Here is a 22524-nt window from a genome sequence, read left to right on the forward strand (position 1 = left end):
CCCACCAGATTCTAGGCTCTTTGATTGAGTGGACAATCCACATATTGTTGCTCACAAGATTAATGGCTGACCTATGCGCACTCAAGGTAAATTGTTTTTTCTCCTTTGCAGTCTGTGTTTCGAAACTATGATCATGATCACGATGGCTACATCTCCCAAGAGGACTTTGAGAGCATAGCTGCCAATTTCCCCTTCCTGGATTCCTTCTGTGTGCTAGACAAAGACCAGTGAGTTCCATTTTTTTATTTTTAGTGGGTCTAACTTAAAGCAGAAGATTATCTATGTGGTGGGACAGGCAAACCTGCACCCTGCATCCCGACAAGCTTTGCCCGACTGTTCTGATAGAACAGTCTGACTTTCCACTCGTTGTTTTTCTTGGCGTCCCTAAACCTAACCTGTTGGATGCTGTCACAGGGCAGACCACATCTCTGTTAAGCATAAGTGCCCGTCTGGAAATGAACCAGCTCTCAGTTTCTATCAATACTTCTAGTGCTTTGCTACCAACTCCAAACCCCCGTCAAGAGAAGTGGAAGTGACCAACCTGAGGGCAGATGCCTGTAGCTCAGGCTACTTGGCAGACTGAGGCAGGAGGATCTCAAGCTCGGGGCCTGCTTGGGTTCACAGAGAAAGTATTCAGCATCAGCCTAGACAACTTGATCAGTGAGACCATGTCTCAAAATAAAAAATACTAAAGGATAAAGGTCAAGGTGAAGAACTGCCATGTAGAGTTTTCCACTTATTTAAGTCCAGCATTCCTATTGATTAGCCAACATTCCCCTTTCTAGTAACTCACAGGGTACGCTCCCTCCATCTTATGATTCTGCATACATCTTGGTTCCTGGAATTCCTAGCATGTGAGAGAACACACAGTAGATAGGCACAGGAGTCTCTTCAGCTCCTTTGATCTTTGAGTGCTTTGTATCACAGCTGTTGGAAACTGGAAGCTCCTGTGCCAGGAGCAACTTACATAATGTAAGATGGGATATATGCTCGGCAGCAAGCTCCTCCTTTCTCTGTTTCTTGAGCCATGAAAGGACCTGAGCGAGGTTACTGCCTGGTGGTTAAACTCCAGTTGCCCTATGGTATAGTAAGCGGATCCCTGGGGCATGTATGATTCAATGATTCTACATCTCTGTATGCACACACACACACACACGTCTTTCTAAATGAATGTAGTCCAAATTAGACTTTTGTGTCTGCGATTGATGCGTATATCTGCACAAATTGTATGATACATGTTTTTAAGGCTGGGAAAGATACTAAACGACTGAACTTTATAAATTCTAAGTATGATTCAGGTTATTTTGCATATGAGATGAAAAAAGGACCTTAAGTCTGGAGTACAATTATGAACCTGTGGTCATGTGAGTTGGAAAGGGAAGACAGGGACTTTGGCAGGCTATGTTGATTTGGAGGGGTGTGTACAGGGAGAGACGTCTAGCAAGTTATTGAAGACGCAGTATGAAATGTGTGAGGGCAGTCGGAGTTGGAGGTGCACACTGAGTTTTCAGCCCCACAACACTATCTGGTTGCTGGAACCTCAGTGCAGTATTTTTTTTTTCTGGTGGGAAATTTGGGGGTGGGGACGAGATCAGGGCTCCAGGAAGAAATATGTGGACTTCCCTTCCCACTCATAGACAATGAAAGTAACAAGTAGAATTCTTCAGAAAAGACAGAGAAGAGGAAGCAGGAGAGGAAAGAGTAAAGCAACATGGCTCAGAAGTGCAGGCTCCATAGAGAAGAAGGTGTCAACAAATAAATGTCCCGGTGTCACACACTGTTGTGAGGTCAGAGTTTTCAAAAAATGAGAGGATACCACCGAGGATTGTCCATGGTGCCAGTTTAGTCGGATGGCAGTGGGAGAGACTTACTGAGTGCTGTAGAATGATGACAGAAATGCTAACGAGTAATGTTTTTGATAACTTTGGGAGTTGGTAAGAGAGAAAGACTGGTGCCGGGGAAGACAGCTGGAGCAAGGGATGAGATTAGAGGAGAAGGGAAGCATTGGGCCTCTCTGTAAACCGAAGAAATGGGTGAGAAGATTGTGCAGAGCCTGGGAGAGAGCAGAGGTCTGTGGAGCCTGGAGAGCAGGGAGGGAAGCAGTCCTTCTGATGCCATAGGAAGACCTGAGAGAGGAAGGATAAGGGGGTCCTGAGCAGGGCAGGCAAGGTGAGATCTCTGTACCTGGCACTTGCCTGTGTCACATGTGCTCGGTCCCTTACTGATAGACCAATGACAGCAAGCGAGGTGTGTGGTAAGCAGAGACCTGTGTCACATGTGCTCGGTCCCTTACTGATAGACCAGTGACAGCAAGCGAGGTGTGTGGTAAGCAAAGACCTGTGTCACATGTGCTCGGTCCCTTACTGATAGACCAGTGACAGCAAGCGAGGTGTGTGGTAAGCAGAGAACACATAGGTGGAAGAGGAGAGTCGTTCTGTGGGGATAACAGCAGCAGGATTTGCTCTAGATAAGCCATGGATCTGGAGGACACAGATGCAAAGGTCTCTGGAGGAGCAGCCTGCAATGAATCGGGCTGAAAAAGTTGAGAGGGACAGCAGCAATGTCAACCTTATTGTTAGTTGTAACACAAGTAATAAAAACCCAAGGCAGATATTGGGGTTCAACCTGAAGGTCAGAAAAGCAAAATGGTCAGTCACTCTTATCTCTACCTCAGTGTGAAATGGCGATCCTGCCTCTAGCAAGCTCAGGAGACTGTGTCTGAGAGCTTTCACACACACACACACACACACACACACACACACACACACACACACACAGCATCTACTTATTGAAGAAGGTTTTGAATATTTGATGTGTCTTTGGAGACTCATCCTCCTTTTGAATGTTTAAGAAAAGTGAACATCTCTCTTTTGCTTTTGGTCACAAAGGTTTGGGAGGTGGGTACCAGAGTGTCGCATGCTGCTTAGTGATACGGTATTCACAGATTCTTCTCTTCTTTGACTTTCCTAACAGGGATGGCCTAATTAGCAAAGATGAAATGATGGCCTATTTTCTGAGAGCTAAATCCCAGCTACACTGCAAAATGGGACCAGGATTTATCCATAATTTTCAGGAGATGAATTATCTCAAGCCGACCTTCTGTGAACACTGTGCTGGATTTGTAAGTCAGATTTTCCGTTTCTATTTTTTTTCCAGCCCTTTGGAAAGGCAGGGAAATGATTTCCTCAGTAGAATCCATTTTCTTTTCTGCATCAGAAATAAAATGTGTGGTGATTCCCTGAAATTAAAGATGAAATAAAAATCAAACTGAGATCTGTGAGTTTAGCTATGCTCTGGGAGTACCCCAAAGCAAGACGGAGAAGGATGCTGAGCTCCACTAGCTAGAGAAAGAACTTCTACTACTACCGTCTGCCAGGGGAAGTATCAGCCTAGAGAGCTCTGGCATTCGTCACCACTCTTGGTAATGGTTGCTCTAAAGAGAAGTATTTATCTTAGCCAGTTCCTTCTAGCACTCATTTAACACGTTCGTCACTACATCCATCATGGCATGGCTCAATACTTCCCAACTCAAAGAGGAAAAAAAACCCTTTGAGGATAAGGCAGTCATGATAATAAATAACATTTACTTAATGCTTGACAGTAACAAAGTCCCTGGGCAGCGATGTGAGGAATCCCCACAGCATGAGGCAGGCATTTTCTCCGCATTTGCCCTCCGAAGATGGAGAGGTGTAGAGTGGCTAGCCCCTCCTCCACGATTGCAGAGTTCTAATCAAGTGTGGACTCAAACACGGGAGCTCTGAGTGTGAGTCCTGCGCTTGGCCCTCACCACTGCAGTACAAGAACACTGTATACCACAGTTCTCAACCTGTGGGTCGCGACCGCTTTGGTGATCAAATGACCTTTTCACAGGAGTCAGATATCAGATATCCTGCATATCAAATATTGACACTACGATTCATAGCAGTAGCAAAATTATGGTTATGGAGTAGCAACAAAGATAATTTTTTGCTTGGGGGGGTCACCACAACTTGTGGAACTGTATTAAGGGTCACACACAACATTAAGAAGGATGAGAACCACTGCTGTATACTTACGCTGACACTGGGCAGTGGAGCCAGCTCTGGGCCCTCTCCTTATCAGATTTTTGAACTCTGATTATCTTTCAATTGGTACTCAAGCAAAAGAGAATGAAAAGTTTGAGGTGAGGGTGGCCCAGCACCTAGGTAAGATAAACCACCCGAGCTTTACTGTTGGTTCTGTTCAGCCGTCGCGTGCCAGGGCTGACTGCTTTGGGCTGCCTGTCAGTTACACTGTTCCCATGCCCTGCTTAAAGGCCTGGCTTTGGGAGACCCAGGGCACACATCTCTCTGAGAATAGGTATATAAGGCAACTTCTACTTTCGACAGCAGCAGCCCCCAGACCATTCTAGCCAGTTTGCCTCATCAGTCCCAGGGGCAGAGACGTTCCTTTTCTTACAGCATCTCCGCTGGGTGCGTCCTTCACCACACCACCTTATTGTACAACAAATGCATTTCCTTTTTCGTGTGCCTCTTGTTTCTCTATTCCCATGGGAGTTTGGGGAAGTAGATAAACCTGAAAATGCAAGTGGGGTGAAACCACAGGTACCACTGCAAAGCCTGAGCCTTCGGACGGAAAGGTCAGACTGAGTGGACTTGCCAAGGCAGAACTGGGAATCGGGATGCTTATTTGGTCGTTAGCGGTGTAGGACAGATTTGAGGCACTTATTCAGTTTCAGCGTGGAAGCCGTGGCTGCCTCCTCCCTACGTGGGGATGCCTGTTTCTAAGAAGAAGGTCGACCTTGGATCCGCATCTTCTGCCCACTCGTCTGAGCACACTTGCTGTTGCTGTGCGCTGCTGCTCCTGGTATGAAGCACACAACTCTGGACCTGGAACCACGAACCTTGGCTTTGAACCTTAGTTTTGCCCCTCTTACTCCATGTTGTGGGCCCAAGTTAATGACCACCATTATGTCTGCTTTCCTATTTGTAAAAAACAGTCAATACACTGCTTACCTGGCAAGTTGTTGGGGAGATAAATAATACCAGGCAAGTTACAAGTCTGAAAGTATCAAGGGGTTGGGAAAAAGAGGAAACAGCGTAAACTCTCTGAAAGTATTCTTTTGGCACTTTTAGAGGTTGCCTGAAATCAACTCTTTTAAGTTTATAGTCCTTTTCATTTTTTGAAATTTATTTAATTTCATTAGTACAGCTTGACTTGGGCTTTGCTCACTTAATACTCAAGGGTCCACTGATCTTCAAGGGATTTATAAATACAGCTCTGAAGGTACATCCTTGAGAGGGATTGTGAGACTGCCAGGAACCATTTTCCAGTGCCTGGGCCATCTGCTTTGGAAATAAATTCTATTTTAAGGGCAAGGAAGGCAGTGCATATATTTCAGAATCAGGATGCCAGAACTGAAAGTGTGTTGGTAATCCCCGTATTTTATAGAAGAAGAAACTAAAGGCTGGAGAAGTGAAGAGAGTTAGTTCCCCAAGGTCACGTAAGTCATTGGCAGCTGGGGCATGAACCCCAGCCAGCTTTCCTAACTCTCAGTCCAGTGTTCTCTATATTGTAAAGAATGTCAAGTATTGTACAAGCCCATGGTCTCAGATCAAAGAAGCCTGGGAAATGCTCCCAAGACTCACCTAAGTTGGGTTGCCTCTGGCTGTTGTTGGCTGGCACACTGACCCAGTGCCTTTTCCTGGCAGTGTTTCCTCCTGGCTCCTAAGTGAGCTCAGCAAACCAAGTCCTGAAAGGACTCTTGCTTGACTGTATCTCTTTGCAGCAGCTCTGCAGTGGTGCTAATAACATATTGCAACTCCCATTAGGGAGTCCTATCTTTAGGGGTGGGGTGGGGTTTCATGCAATAGTCCAAGATAGGCTTGAACTTGAGACCCTTTTTCCTTAGTCTTCTGAATGCTGGGATTAAACACAAGCACCACCACACCAGTCTTCTTCCTCCTGTTCTCCTCCTCCTCCTCCTCTTCTTCTTCCTCCTTCTCCTTCTCTTTCTCCTCCTCTGCTCCTTCTTCTTCTTTCCCCTTTTTATTTAAAATAGATTTTTTTTCTCACATAACATATCCTGATTATTGTTTTCCTTTCCTCTCCTCCTCCCATTTCCTCCCCATGCAGTCTCCATTCCAGATCCACCTCTTTATTTCTTTAGAAAAACAAACAAAAACAAACAAACAGGCTTCTAAGGGATAATAATAAAACAGAATAAAATAAGTTAAACAAAAACTAACACATTGGAACAGGACAAAACAAGCAAACAGAAGAAAAAGAGCCCAAGAAAAGGCACAAGAAACAGATATACACACAGAGGCCCACTTGTTTGAACTCCCAGGAATCCCATAAAAGCACTAAACTGGAAGCCATAGTATAGATCCAAACACCTGTGCAGACCCTGTGCGTGCTGCCTCGGTCTCTGTGAGATCGTATATGTGTTGATCATGTTGATTTAGAGTACCTTGTTTTCGTGGTATCCTCTGTCCCATCTGACTCTTACACTATTTCTGCTTCCTCTTATGTAGGGTTCCCTGACCCTGGAGGGGAGGGATTTGATGGAGACATCCCATTTAGGGCTGAGTGCTCCAAGGCCTCTCATTTTCTGCCTATGTCTGGCTGTGGGTCTCTGTATTTGTTCCTGTCTGCTGCAGGAGGAAGCCTCTCTGACAATGGCTGAGAAGGCACTGACCTATGACCTAGGGGAATGTCCTTAGGAGTCATTTTAATGCTGTGTTCCTTTAGCAGCACAGTGGTTTGGCTCCCCTCAGGTCTCTGGCCTATCTAGTTTCAGGTTATTGGTCACCCGAGTAGTGCTGGGTATGGGCTCCATCTGGTGGAGTGGGCCTTAAGTCAAATCAGATAGTGGTTGGTTATTCCCACACGCTTTGAACCACTGTTGCACTAGCATCATACAGGCAGGACACTGTTGTAGATCAAAGGGTTTGTGGCTGAGTTGGGGTTTATTTTTCTGCTTTGGCAACACACAGAGACATGTACCAAAGACATTGGAACCTAGGGTGAAGGATCATGCAGGCACCAGCTCCACGTCTCTGTGTTCAGTGAGTCACTTAGTGTAGTGTTTTCTTTAGCAACAGGACCTTGCCATCAGTTTGTGGAGAGCAGCCTATAGTCTTGGCAACAGCCTGGGTTGTTTGGAGGTTCCCATGGGACCCCTTTGGCACACAACTCAATTAGAGGTAACCCATTCCTGGTACAGTGAGCTTCATTCGGTGACAAGAGAAGTCCAATTGGGACGGTGTCTCCCCCGTTATTTCGAGATTTTATTTAGGTCAATTTCATACATGCATATATTTTAGTAGGCTTCTAACTGTATTAGATTTCCATATTACTCCTCAAATGGTCCTTAATTTTACCTGACTCTCCCCATATGTATGCCCTCCCTCCTCCCCCCTTTCCTCTTCACTGATCCCCCCCCAATCCAACCATAATTATCTATTCTATTTCATTAGGGTCTATCTGTCCCTACTCATCCCTTACTTTGTACCTGACCTCTGTGGGTCTATGGATTGTAATTTCGTTATCATCAAATTCACCAGCTTATATCCACATATAGGTGAATGCATACATATTTGTCTTTCTGTTTCTGGGTTACCTCACTCAGAATGATCTCTTTTTCTAGTTCCGAAGTTGCCTCTTCTTCAGTCTCCTTCTGGTCCCATCCTAGTGGCTTTGTTCACACAGATGCGACCCAGAAGCAGCGGTAAGAATGTCACCACTCTTAAAGTTTTCCCGGTTGGGACTTGCAAGGTATCTATTTCCTGGATCATTATCTTCACGCCTTCTATGACGGAAGCCAGCTAGATGACTTTGAAAGCTTCCTGGGCTCCTGAGAAGCTGTGACTAACCTGACCACCCTCTTCCCTTTTCTGCCCCCATCTGGTCTCCTGTGGTACTTTACTCCGAGCCAACCTGTCTGTCTCTGGTAAAGAAATCTTTCCTTTCCAGAGGCAAACTGTAGCCCTGCCAGAAGGCATTTGCGTCTTACTGTGTTCTAGAAGATCTTGGCACTATGAAGGGTCAAAGGAATCTCTGGATTCCCCTGGCAGAATTTCCTTGTCTTCATGAGAGAAAGGGGCAGCCACCCTCTTGCCCTTACATCACTCTGCATTGGCAACTGCTTTTGTTATGGGGCCAGATGACTGTCCTCAGGGGCTTGTGTGGCATTATGCATTGTGAACAGAGTTCCCACTCGGCTCGGGAGGCCGCTGGCCCCGCTCCTTTCGGCATCAAATTTATTTATTTATTTATTTATTTATTTATTTATTTATTTATTTATTTTGGTTTTTCGAGACAGGGTTTCTCTGTAGCTTTGGAGCCTGTCCCAGTACTAGCTCTTGTAGACCAGGCTGTCCTCGAACTCCCAGAGATCCGCCTGCCTCTGCCTCCCAAGTGCTGAGATTAAAGGCGTGCGCCACCACCACTGCCCGGCTCAGCCTCAATTTATTAAGCAAGCAACAAGCACCTAACCCATTAATGAGGTTTCCCCATCTTAAACCTAAACTAAACGGAGTTGAGCCTAATGCTGAATGTGCAGGTGTCCCTGCTGCCCTGGGCAAATGTTACGAGAAGGTAGGAGGAAGGGCAGAGCAAGGGCACCGTCCTCATGGTGTTAAGAGCTACGAGGAGGGGGAAGCTCCCACTGTTACTGGAGTTGTTAGGGTCGGAACCTCAGACCCAGGAGCCCCGCCCACCAAGCTAGGCTTAGCCTCCTGACCTCAAGATGCCAACTAGACAAATAAAAAGGCTATTCAATGTGGCCACAATGAGAAGAGGAACAAATAAAGAGGCGCAGCAAGTCTGTCTTCGGACACTTCAGGTTTAGGCTTGAATAGAGCAAGGAGATACATGACCAAGCTGTCCTCGTGGAAGTGTGGCTTGGCTCAGTTCTGACCCATTGCTCCAGGCTCTCCTGTCAGGTGATCTGAGAAGCTGTCAGAGAATTGTGGGAATTCTTGGAGGAAAACAAGCCCCTCCTCTTGCTGGCCTAAGACTTCAACCTTTTCCTTCTCTGGGTATGAGATTGCTGGAAGTCCCAGTTCCGGGGGCAAGGGAAGGGAATGTGGATCCCTTTAGAATAGCTTCACTTCTGCCAGGACGTTACACCACAGCCAAGACTGTGCCCAGAGCAACTTCCAAACACCTCCCTCATTGAACCTGAGGCATTTGTCGTGTCAAAGGACAAAATTACAGTTCCAGTAAAAGGTTGTAGATTGTGCAATTTTAGATTTTAAAACCAGGCACCAAGTCATTCCACAGAACAGATTTAGGTTTTCCAGATAGGGAGAATCTGGAACCACAGCAGCCTGGTCTTTGCCTCTGCATGAAGGGGGAGGCGGGGAGAGGGGAATAATAGAAAAATAAGCCAGGCATGAAGGCACATGCTTGTAATTTCAATGCTTGTGAGGCTGAGGCAGGAAAATTGGGAGTTCGAGACAAGCCTAGCCTCCATAGGGAAACCTGTCTAAATAAAAAAGAGAAGGGAACTGAGAGCATGAGTTTCCTCCACCTTCCTATTTAAGGATTAAGGTGTCGGTGATGTTAGGAATATTTCCTAACATGAGCTCCCTGCCGATGCAAAATTCCCAATCAAGCCAAATCAAAACAAGCCAAATTAAGAAATATCCAGGTTTAATGGGAGTTCTGCGCTCTCGGGTGGCTCTGACACCACCGGGAGGAAGGAAAAGGGACTATGTGTTCCTCTCTCGGGAGATCATTTAAATACCCGGGGAGGGGGGTCAGGACCTGGCCTGCTGGGATTTGGAGTCCAGACCAGGCCTGGGGGCTGGGATAGATTCAAGGGCCTGGGGCCTAAGATCCCAACTTGACAGGCGACAAATTGAAACCATTTAGGGAGAATATGGCTGTTGTTTCTTCTAGTTCCTGGGAGGGTCATATAAAACGCTTAGTTTCAGCTTTACAGTGTGGAGCTTTAGTATGGTGCTTATAGTCTGATTTTTATTCTGGTGTGTTGAGGTCTTTTATAGCAACTATGTTCTTCATAACGCCTGCCTGTAGCTTTTATTTAGCAGTCACTTCCCACTAGCTAAGTACGTGAAAGTCACCATGTCCTTGGCTGGCAGAGTAGGAGGCTTTGTGACATCTCCCGCAGCCTTGCTGCAGACATGATGCATAAGATCAGTTGCCCATTCTTTACCTGGCGAGTTAGTAAGTGCACGCTGAGACTGCTACAGCTCCTGCAGGGGGCGCCAAAGCTGCCCAGATCATAAAGGAAGACAGGAAAGCCGGCTGGTCCACTTTTCTTCTACATGTGGCTTCAGAGTCGCTAACATCTGAACAACATATCAACTTACTAACTCTAATTTTCCATGCCAACCAGTTGGCTCTGAGAAAGAAAAGGGAAACTGTCACCACAGCTGAAGGGGGCTGGGAGAAGGCTCCTCTTCCACAGGAAGGGTGTCCAGAGCAGCTACATCCTGTTTGTGAGCTGCCAGTCACCCAACTTCCCAGAGCTTCCTTCTCTGTGGCTTTGTTTTCTTTCTAGGCTTCTCTTCCCATGTCCTGACATTCCTTTGTCTTCTGTTTCAGCTCTGGGGCATAATCAAACAAGGCTACAAATGCAAAGGTAATACATGTTAAGACACGGACATTTGGGGTAGGAAACAAATCTGTCGGATTAAACCGTACATGCTCTCTTGGCCAGACGGAGAACTTGGGTTTCTTGGGACAATGGAAGCTGAAGGGTTAATGTGTGCTGGAAGAAGGCTCTAAACTTCCCAATTTCATCCCTGAAATCCAGATGTGGGGGAGGGGAGGGTCAGACACTCATGCTGGCTTCACACTCATCTGTGGCACCTTTGGGATCTTTGCAGACTGTGGAGCCAACTGTCACAAACAGTGCAAAGACCTCCTGGTTCTGGCCTGCAGGAGACTTGCCCGGGTACCTTCGCTGGGCAGCAATCCTGGGTCACTGCCTGGAAGCCCAGCCTTGCCCCCAGGTAAGCATCTCTATGTTCTTCACTGCCATGGTGTCTCTCCACACCTGTCTGTCATCTGTGTTCTGTGTCTACTTAGGGTCTGAGTCCTATAAGCAGCGAGGCTAGTTGCTTTCTTAGAGTTCTCAGAATGCTAACCCCTTAATTCTTTGGCTTTTTTTGGTGAACTCACTAACATGCTCACCTGCTGATACTTTAATTCTAGCCGCACCAGTTCCTCTGAGACCTTGCATATCAGATTCCTGGCATCTTTACTAACAGTGATAGTTTGCTATTGCACAGACTGACGTCAGGTAACAATCACTCTCCTCTTCCTTCTAGTGCAGGATGAAGTGTTTGAGTTTCCTGGGGTCGCTGCTGGACACCGGGACCTGGACAGCAGAGCCATCACACTGGTCACTGGCTCTTCTCGTAAAATCTCCGTGAGGCTACAGCGAGCCACCACTAGTCAAGCTACCCAGACAGAACCTGTGTGGTCAGAGGCTGGCTGGGGAGACTCGGGGTCCCATACATTCCCCAAAATGAAATCCAAGTTCCATGACAAAGCAGCTAAGGATAAAGGTTTTGCCAAGTGGGAAAATGAGAAGCCCGTGGCACAGGCTGGTGTGGATGTTGTAGACCGAGGCACCGCATTTGAACCTGACCAGGATGAAGGGCAAGATGAAGCCAAACAGGATGGTGAGGTCAGTGCTGTGAAACCACAACTAGAAAGGAGGAGACTGAGGGTGCTGATATGGGCATGGTGGCTCTGGACAATAACCTCATGACTTCCAAAGCAGTATGACTGGAAATCAAGATGCATCCCTTTGAAAGATACTAGCTAGTTATTGGACCCCAGAATGATGATTTCTCATCCCTTGGGTCTGTTTCACCATGCAGAAAATGAAAATAGAATTCTGCAATGTGAGGAGGTCATGTCTATATTGCAATGGTGCATCAGGGACCCGTAACTGTTGCATATGTTCAAAGACCAGTGCACTACACATTAGCTTCATTTCCCAAGCCAGAGTCGGGCTCAGACTCAGGGAAGACTTGTGAACAGAGAGTTAGATTCTTGCCTGTGCTAAAACAGAGGCACTTAATGGTGTTGCAGAAAAAGAGAGGGGGTCGTAATCCAAGATGTGGAGGCTGGAAGGTTCTATAAAGTGGGCTCTGTCACCCAAGAGTCACATCCGGGTCACCCTAAGTAAACTGGCATGCACATGGAATGTTAGAATCTGCTGAAATTATAAATCGATTCAAGAGGGAGATAATTCAATAGTCAACAGTCTATGGTGTATTAAGAAAATAGATTTGGGGACATCAAATACGCCTAATCTGTAAAGTAATGAAATTATTGGTAAATCAAATTCACATTGTATGAATATGTATGTATGAATATACAGTGTACCTATAGAAAGTCAAACATATACATATATATGTACCTACATCTTCTAAGTGCCCTTCTATATGTTATAGAAAGAATTTCTGAGATGGAAACATTCGAACAAGGAGCATTTTAAAGGAGGGACCAATGTTTCGTGTAGCACCCAAAGGGAACACCTCGTGTATTGTATATGAACTCTAGGCTCACAGAGTAAGACGTCCATGTGCCGAGTGGATGATCCGGTTCTCTTTAGGATTTGTTTGTGTCTGAGTATTTCATGTATGTGTGTATGAATATGTGCGCCTGTGCACACGTGCCTAGGTGCAGGCGCGGAGGTCAGAAATAGGTGTTAGGTGGCTTCCTCTCTCTCTCTCCCTCTCCTCACTTTTATTTTATTGTTTTTCTATTTTATTCAGGGGTCTATCTCTGAATCTGGAGGTCATGTTTTCCTCTGCTAGGCTGGAAGTTAGGTAGCTCCAGCAGTCCAGTCTTCTTCTCTTCCGCCACCATCTCAGAGCTGGTTACAGGGCTTCCCGGGACCATCTAGCTTGCTGCAGGGGTGCTAAATTTCAAGCTCTACTTCTCATGATTGTGCAGCAAGCACTTTAAAACACTGGCCCATTTTTCTGATACCTTGTTGAAATAGGAGCGGCAGTAGGGCTGTGTTCCTGGCACCCAGCCGCCTGCATGGCTAGCTTATGCCCGAAATAATTACACGGAAACTGTATTCTTTCAAACACTGCCTGGCCTGGCTAGTTCCAGTTTCTTATTGGCTAGCTCTTACATATTGTTCTAACCCATTTCTAATATTCTGCGTAGCCCAAGAGCTGGCTTACCAGGGAGGATCTTAACCTGCGTCTGTCTGGAGCGGGAGAACCATGGCGACTCCTTACTCAGCTTCTTTCTCCCAGCATCCTGTTCTGTTTTCCCCGCCTACCTAAGGGTTGGCCTATCAAATGGGCCTAGGCAGTTTCTTTATTAATAAGAAATCACTCCCACATCAATACCTTCTATTGTTTTGTCTTGTTTTTGTTTTTAAATTTATTTTTGTGACACGGAGTCACACTAGGTTGCCTGGGACTAGCCTCCAATTCCTGGGCTCAAGGGATCCTCCTCTGAATCTAAGGTAGCGGGGATCACAGGCTCAGGCCCTAACTGGCTCTATGATCTTTTAATTCCCTCCTAGATATGGAAAGTACGAGGACTGGTCATTGAGGTCTTCCCTCACAGTCGCCTGGAAAACAGCATTTTAGGAACACCCTGCTTTTGTTAAATGAGACCCAACTATGCAACAGGCTTTGGTTTGTCTTGCAGGATGGCTGAGATCAAGCTGGGGATCCTAAAGGCAATCATGTCAGCTTTGGGGAAAAGAAAAGCTGCGGGAAGCACTTCCAGCTCTGGGAGCAGTCTGGAAAAGAGATGTGCACATGTTCACGGCCTCCTGTCATCCCGGGATCTCCATGACTGGACTACAGGACAGAGGATTTATCCCAATTTTCCACACTCTGCCCCTGCTGAGATGCCACAAACACTGTTATGTAGTGGGCAGTTTCTCACACCTCTCCAGAGCCATTTATACACTGGGAAGGCAAGCTCCGGTGCATGTGTGTGATATCCAGTCTCTAAATTCAAAACTTGGCCCTTTTGGATAACGTTATTTTTATAAATCGGTGTGTATGTGTGTGTGTGTGTGTGTGTGTGTGTGTGTAGGGGTGTTTCATAAGGCGTTGAGACTGAGCTCCTTTTGCATACCTTTTAGATGGGACCGGGACTTGAAGTTTCACTGAGGGACAAAGGCGTTCTTCAGACTCTGGAAAGCAATGATTCCTCTGATGCCAGTTAGCTGTGCGCTATTTTGAGTGTCTTACCACACAGTGGCTGTGGTGTGTAATGCCACATGTGTGTATTGCCTAGGTCTCACCAATCCTGCCTCACTAAGGAGAATCACAGCCCCCAAGCTCCCCTAGTAGTCCTACTAGCTACAGTGGAAAAAATTGTATACCTGGAAACCTAATTGTGTTCCCAATCTTTCTGAGGATTCCCAAAATAGAATGCTAATTACGAAATCAAATCAAGTTCCAAGGAATAAAATTTAGTAGAAAACAAAAACAAAAACCAATCAACGAAAAACAAGCAAACAAACCCCACTGAATTTCTAGGTGAAAAGGAGAACAACCAGTTTGGAAAGCCAAAAGCAACCTGAAGACTTTTGTTTTAGATAATAACTTCAGGATGCAAAAGGTAACTTAATTTCTTCCTAATAAATTCTCACCCACAGTTAAAAGAATATTCCCTAAAAGAAAAATTACCATAAGCCTCAACTAGGGATTGATATTCCAGTTATGAGTTTAAAATATTAATAATTTAGATGTCTTCCTTTGGATGTGTATCTTATGATAGTGATTCTTGATGCTCAGAGATGGAGACAAAGCTGGGATGGGGTTACACATCTCTGTCTTTCCGCTTGGGGCAAAGCTAGGACGACCCTCAAGTCTGAGGTTAGCCTAGGAAACTTAGCAAGATTCTGTCTAAGAAAAATTGAGGTGGTTGAGTCTGTCACTGAGGGGACCATCTGGTGCCCACTGACCAGTCTTTCACAGAAGTACCCTGGTTCACACTGGAGGGCTATTGTGCATGTATCCGATGTAAAAACTAACTGGTGGTTCTGCTCTGGTCCTTAGAGACCGGGAGCATGAGGACATGAAAGCTAAGTGGTTCTGGTATCTTTAGGTACCGTGTGGGTTGGGAACCGAGCTCGGGTCCTCTGGAAGAGCAGTCAATGCTCTTCACTACTGAACTATCTCTCCAGCCCCAGTTCCAGGGTCTTCAAACTTTGGCAGAGCTGATGTAATGTGCTCCAGCGGCTCTGGAATGGGAAAGGATCTGGACTGGGGATACTGAAGAGTAAGTCAAGTCATTAATAGGAGCTGAGATTAAGCTGGAAACGAACTGACTTACCAGTGTCAAGCACCTCCGAGGGCAGTGCTGTCGGGTCTGTGTATATACACTATCTGTTACTAGTCATACATACAGCTAAATGCATGTTAACAAATTAAAGCAGAAAATGGTAACTTAAGTACAGGAAACCGTTCTGGAGAAAAGATCAGACAGAAACCTGTTAAAGAAGGTTGGACTTTTTATATTTCTTTTCAGAAGAGTTAGTTCACTTGCCATTTGGCTTGGATATTTAAGAGTTTTCATATACATAAGGAATTTTGTATTTCCAGTCTTCCCATGATAAGGAAACAAAAATGTACCTTTAATGAAAAATAAACACAAGCAAAAAAAAATACTCTGTGTGTTCTATGTGTGTATGTAGCATGTGTATGCCTGGGCACTGTGAAAACATGAAGGCTATTAGTGCACTGAAGAGGAACCGTAGTCCATAAAGAACTGCTTCACAATTCTGATTATACCGTTGACTTACAGCCATAGTGACTTTAATGATGACTTCATCAGTTTCCCAGAGTCAATAAAATAGACAAGCCCATGGCAAAGAAAAGCAAAGATGGTTCTTCCTCCAGATCTCTTTTTTACATTGTCACCTTGATTTTCTTCTTTGTAAAGAAAAGTCTTATTTTCTGTGTGTATGAATGTTTTTACATACATGGATGCAAGTGCACCACATGCATGCAGTGCCCATAGAGGACAGAAGAGGGCGCTTGATCCCCTGGACCTGGAGCTATCCTTGTTAGCTGCCCTGTGGGGAATTGAACCTGCTTCCTTTGGAAGAACAACCAGTGCTCTTAACCCCCGAGTCATCTCTCCAGCCTCACTTTTATTTCCTTGAATGGGGTGTCATTCTATGGTTAACTAGGGAGATAGGGTCTCACTATGTAGCCAAGGATGGCTTATAATTTTCTAGGTAGCCCAGGCTGGCCCTACACTTGAGAGTACTGCATAATACCTTGTCACTATTCCCTTTAAAAGGAAGGATAAAGCCTCAGTCTTCACAGTGAATTAGGTTGGTCAGGGCATATTAGCTATTTCCATTGATTCTTCATTCATCTGCTTAATCCGGAGCAGCTGCAATTGGCATTTGAAGCCTTTTGTTGAAGGTCTGGCTCCCCAGCAGTGTCTCCAGACTTCCATAGTAATATCCTTTGGAATGTCTAAGAGCTTTGCTGTCAGAAAATGAAGGCAGACTCCTGGGATAAGAACACCAAACTGTTAACTGGGACAGGAAACTCGAAAGATTCTGGATTGACCAAGATAAAACTTATCAATTTCTAGAGCATACCTTTGGAATGCAACTTACACTGAACTTGGACCCCTTCTCCACTCTCTATAGTCAGGGGATCTAGGACATGTCAGATACTTCGATAGGAGACATCTATAGATATATCTATTCAGTTTCTTCATGAAAAAAAAAGACATTTCATCACTTTCAGTGACTTCAGAGAGCATTATTTAATTAAAATTTGTATCAAAAGTTACTTTAAGAAGAAATATAAATGAGAATGCTTAAGAATCATATGATGAGAATCATCTCCTCCTCCTTCTGGTCTAACACTTGTCTCTTCTTCCTATATGAAATTAGGTGGTCAAGACGAAGGAACTGAATGTGTAAAATATGAATTAGAGGGAAAAAAATCTATTTATTGTGCACATGTAAATAGGCCAAAGCGTAAATATGTTCAGAAGGCTAAAAGAATTTAGCTTTTTACAGTGAGACAGGAGGAAAAGAGAAACTAGCTTTCAAAATTAAAGAGTGCCATGCACTGCCAACCGGGCTGGGTTTTAGAACGAGAGAAGGTAAGCAAGCACAGGAACCGCCTTCATTTTCAAGACTTCTCCGGACATAGGTTTCTTCTGGTTGCACCAGACTCAGCTGGGTGGAACTAGGGGGCACGTGGATGAAAACAGTTCCTGCATTTCTTCCCCTAGTCTTAGTGGCAGTCACATGGGATGTGTGTCCACTGAGAATGGAAGTGTCAGGCGTTCATCTGGGGGAGCACAGGGGAAACATCACCTCAGCATTTCAATTAGCAACTGGCCTGAGCACTTCAAAAACAAAACACCACAAAATCTAATGGGGGGGAGGGGTTAGGGTGGGGGAAGTTCTGGTCAAATGCCATATCCAAATGCAATGTTAGGGACCATGGTTATATTCTGTGTCAAACATGAAATAAATCAGATTTTCTATGGTAACGAGGAAAATTGAAATGTGAACTATATGTTACACCATGATAACAGTGAGTGAACCCCAAATCACTTGACTATGATAGCAACTTCATGGTTACGTGGGCAAATACTTTCAGAAGGAGCCTGTGGACTAGTTAGGGAGGAAGTAACAAAACCAGCAAGGTGGAGGTGTTTCCCCTCACCTAAGACTACCAAGGAGTTGGGTGTGCCTGAGGGCAAAGTACTTTTAAATAGTCTTTTTATTTAAGTTTCTATTGCATAATATGATAATGCAATATAACAAGACTTTTTAAAAAATATTGACTCCAGATAAAACATTTAAAAACTTTCTTAGACATTTCTAGTTCTAAAAAATTTCAGGGGAAAGACACATTTATCTTTATTATAACCCCCCCTCCGCCCCCGCCACACTCACAGACACACACAGAGGATAGGGAGCACTAATAGAATTGAGAAAAAAATCCCAAGTTTTGAAAAACACATCGTTTTCTTTCTAGTACCTGACACCACCATTCTTATTTTTCCATGTCTAACGTGACTTTCAGGGTCGATTTCTACCCCACAAGGCCATGCAGGTTATGTTCTCTGGAAGGAACTTGGTCTAGGGTGCAGTACCTCTGCCTTTACCTGTAAGCCTTTCCGTTTATGCATAATGAATGAAAAGGAAATTCATGCCCTGGCAATGCTGAAGCATGCATGGGCAGCCTGTATATGGCAGTTCTGTTGACCTTGTCCATATTGGGTTTCATGGTCTAAGTTGATGAGGATGACTGACCAAGTCTCTTCCTCAAGAGGGCACCAGATCTCATTACAGATGGTTGTGAGCCACCATTGTGGTTGCTGGGAATTGAACTCAGCATCTTTGGAAGAGTAGGCAGTGCTCTTAGCCATTGAGCCATCCCTCCAGATTTTTATGGATAATAGTTCAACACAAGCTTCAGTAATTTTTATTGTTTGCTAGCAGATGGAATGAGCATTGGCTGAGGTGGAACTGTTTGATGATGCATTTGACTTTAAATGGTCTTAGCTATCTCCAGCTTAAGAACAACTGCATGGGGGCTGGAGAGATGGCTCAGAGGTTAGGAGCACTGACTGTTCTTCCAGAGGTCCTGAGTTCAATTCCCAGCAACCACATGATGGCTCACAACCATCTGTAATGAGATCTGGTGCCTTCTTCTGGCTTGCAGGCGTGGAGGCTGAACTCTGTGTACATAATAAATAAATAAATCTTTTTTTTTTTTTAAAAAGAACAACTGCATGCAAAAAGAGTTTCAGCCAATATGTTTGTTTGTAGATGAAGTCTCACTATGTAGCCTTGGATGGCCTGGAACTCACAAGAGAGCGGCCTGCACCCCTGTAGAGGGCTGGGACTAGGGTGTATACCAGCACACCTGGCTTACCCAATATATTTTTGATATTCATCATAGAACATTCGAGTGATGTTTAAAACAACCCATGCAACTACTCTGTACTTTAGGCTGCTTTGTACTCAGAATATTCTTAGGCAGCCCATTTGATCCTTAAGGAAGAGAACTTAAAAGCTCCAAACTCTTTGGATAGACGGTAGGAGATGTCCCTTAGGATCCTGAATGGCATTATATTTTGGAGCAATCTACCAGAGAGAGATGGAGGACATATTGGGGGGCCTGTAGACAGGTATTTGGCAGATGAGGAGGATCCAGAAACTGCTGCTCTTGCCTCAGGTGACGTACTAGAGAAGAGTGCCTGCCTCCTGCAGCAGTCCAGTGGAAGCACTGCTCGGTGCTGGTGGCAGGGATTGAACTCAGCCATGAGTATGCAAGGCAAGCACTGTGTCAGTGAGCCATATCCCAGCTTTGTATTTCAGACGATTACGAAACAGAGACAAAGGCCCTCAAAATTCTACAAACACGAAAGGGACTTTACAGCATGAATGGATAAGGCGTCTCCCGGCCTACAACTTATTCCCTTCCTTGTTTTTGAAATGCTTATTACAAAGCTGTTTAAGTTCAGCAACTTTATTAAGAAAAATCTAGAACCCCAAAGCATTCCAGGCCAAATGGTGCAGAATGTAGGATGCTCCTGACCACCATCGCAAGGACAGGCCAGATTTACAACTAGAGACAAGGGCGTGGTGACACCGAGGCTTGGCTGGCGGGAGAGGGCCCTGACCAGCTGATTGGCTACGAGTTGCTAAGTTGTAAGGATGCACCGTTATGATTCATTTGTGTCAGGCTAGGGTACCATGTACTATGCAAGGAAGCTGCTTTGGGCTGTGTATCACCCACAGGCAGTAGACAGGTTTAGGCCAAGCTTAGTATTTTTAGTAGTAGTAACTTTGTTTCTCACTAAACCTAGACTTGCATGTCACTGTTTTCTTGGCCGTTTTCCTACCCCCTCTTTTTACCTGTCCCATAAACCATGATTTCCTCAAGATTATATGTCTGACCCACTACCTTCTCCTCCTAAGAGAATTCATGGTAAATCATAATTCTGATTGAATATCCCAATGCAGAATCCTTGGATCCTTGTTCCAGCTAACCCAAACCTTTATTCCCAAGCTTTTTCTTGAGTTTTCAGATGAAACATACCCTTCTCACATCTCTTACAGCAGTTTTGAGACAGGAGAGCTCCTGGAGACCCTCCCTAGTCTGGGCCACTCAGCAGGTGTTAGACATGTCATTAAATGTGTTGTCATCATTATTGCTAATGGTATGATTATTAATGTGAGCATCCCTTCTGGTAATCATTTTCCTGTATGTAAATGGACACCTGGAGCAGGGGGAGATTTGACACCCTAGTTGGCAGCTGTTGGACTCTGCTATCCTGGATGTCTTAAACACAGTAACTATCAGTTAAGCCACTAGCCAACCCATCCTTGCGTCAGGGCCGGCTGTCTTGAATACACCATAGACACCTTGAGGAAACTACAGGGCAGAATTCTGAAGGTACAACCACAACGATGATTGTTTTAAAGTACCTGAGGGTCTTTCCCTATCACCTTAGTGAATTCTAGATGGCCCTACAACCATCTTCACTGGTCACAGGATGGCCTGTGACTAAAGAAAATGCCAAGGTTGGTGGAAACACGAGGGTTTGCTCGGATGGGTACAAACACTCTTTTGGCCATGTGACAGAAGTACTCAGCTTAGCCAAGTAGAGACACACTCCTGTGTTCCTTCTCCCAATGGGACATGGTTGCTCAACAAAAGGTTTCTCCAATCATCTTTGCTTTTAGAGGAACGACCCGAGGTGCAATAAGGAAGAAAAAAGCAGAACAGCCAGCACACCTAGCTGAATCAGCTTGCCAACACTAAGGGCAGAGGCATGGCTTGGCCAATCAGTAGGCTGAGCCTTTGTCAGGTGGCCGGCAGCAGCAGAAGCAGAAATAAGGATGGTAAAAGTAGGAAGAACAGGTTTCGAAGACCCAGACAAACAGCAGGCTCTCAGACACCCCAGGGCTGGGAGCTGCTCTCACAGGGTGAGAGATCCTGATGACAAGCCTCCACCCAGAATGGGCAATGCCAGCTGTTGCAAAAGACACTGTAACACTAGAGGCCCCACCTGCTCTTGTTCCCATCTGCCTGGTGCAGGGTTCACTGCAGCCTCTACCATTAAACGGGGGACACAGAAGCATTCAGTCAAGCAAAGTTACAGAATAGCCACCCTGAGCGCCCTTCTCTTACTTCATACTTTCTACGTCGCCATCTATATTCGCCATCTATATTATTCTCCCAATCTGTCCGTTTTCCTATTACAAGTGTATCAAGCTTCACCGCGTCTCATTTTAATCTCTGCTTTCCACCTTGCTACTAAACCTATTCTCTATGGCCATAAATTAGACGAATTATACAGGTTCCACGTCGGTACACGCCAGTTTTTATTACTGTGCCACTGAACAACAAAAGGAGCATGTCTATTTATCATCATAAGAAAGGAATAGAGACAATAAGGAAGTCAGGGAGCAGTCTCACAAAACACTGAATGTGGTCATGAACACTACATGAATGTATTTTTCTACTTAAACCCAATGGTCCTTTTAAAGGGCAGGAGTCAAAACATGGTGGTGCATGCCTGTGAGCTCAAGACTGGCCTGGGCTACAGGAGATCTTGTATCAAGAAAACCCCAAACAAACAAAAACCACAATCAAATGCCATTAATGAAAGCGGTGGGCAATTAGATCCAATTAAAACCTGTTGTTAAAAGGACGTGAGCAGAGTCCAAGAACCCATGCAACACAAATGAAGCTGTGAAATGTTAAGGAGAAAGATTTGATTTGGTCCCTTAAAGTCAGTTCTGTACATGAGAAATGGTTTCAATTCTCCCCCCCCAGCCAGCCTTAGTCTATGTCTGGTCCAGCTGGACACCAGCCAGGTTGGTTCCTTTGGCAGGACCAACACAGCTTCTCAGCACGGATGCCTGGCTCATCTGGGGAGTGCCTACCTAGTCTGCTTCAGAGATGTCCTAGTAGCTCATGTAAAAAATTATCTCCGAAAATCTTGATTTTTCAAGAAATCCCTATACTCCTTACTCTAGTAAATCACTACTTCGGTGAAATAACCCAACTCCTGAAAGGTGTCCTCTGACCTCAACACATTTGCCCCCACTCACAGACATACAGCATACTTTTGTAGACTATAACTTCTAAATATTCCCACTTAGTGAAGATACAATTTCTCTTCTAATAGGTATCTCTGCATTTTGGAATTCACTTTCAAGAAAACCAAGTCTCACTTTTTTTTTTTTTTTTTTTTTTTAGGAAGAACAGGAAAACGAAACCTCTGAAAGATTAGAGAGGGATATGGACGTATCTCGCCTAAGATGTGTAGCAACAGCGACACCCAGTGGACAGACCGAGTGAAGCTTTCTAGCCATATTATAAGGTAAATTCAGAAAGAGCTTTTTTTTTTTTTTTTTTCCAATTTGTTTGTTTGAACTAGAAAAACAGCTACCTTTTACTTAAGAAAATACTTGTTGGGAACAAAAGTCTTAGGCCATAAGTCTGACACAAATATCCAGAACAAATTGGTGTGAAAAATAGCTTAAATAAAACTCTCCAAACAATGAGA

At 44.9% G+C, this 22524-nt stretch overlaps 1 protein-coding gene across 3 annotated transcripts in view; it reads left to right on the forward strand.

Moving 5' to 3' along the window:
- Positions 1–15609, forward strand: part of Rasgrp3 (RAS guanyl releasing protein 3) — a 99767-nt gene extending 84158 nt beyond the window's left edge. For all 3 annotated transcript variants that reach the window (XM_050162981.1, XM_050162982.1, XM_050162980.1), the window contains 6 exons: positions 112–227; positions 2974–3121; positions 10558–10594; positions 10842–10967; positions 11286–11647; positions 13645–15609. In XM_050162981.1, the coding sequence (XP_050018938.1) occupies positions 112–227; positions 2974–3121; positions 10558–10594; positions 10842–10967; positions 11286–11647; positions 13645–13653 (798 nt within the window). In that variant the 3' untranslated portion in view covers positions 13654–15609. The remainder of the gene's footprint in view (positions 1–111; positions 228–2973; positions 3122–10557; positions 10595–10841; positions 10968–11285; positions 11648–13644) is intronic.
- The last annotated feature ends 6915 nt before the right edge of the window (positions 15610–22524 follow it).

Source organism: Alexandromys fortis, unplaced genomic scaffold, assembly GCF_014885135.2.
Source record: "Alexandromys fortis isolate MF-2015 unplaced genomic scaffold, M_Fortis_MF-2015_v1.1 scaffold_148, whole genome shotgun sequence".
NCBI classification, from domain to species: domain Eukaryota; kingdom Metazoa; phylum Chordata; class Mammalia; order Rodentia; family Cricetidae; genus Alexandromys; species Alexandromys fortis.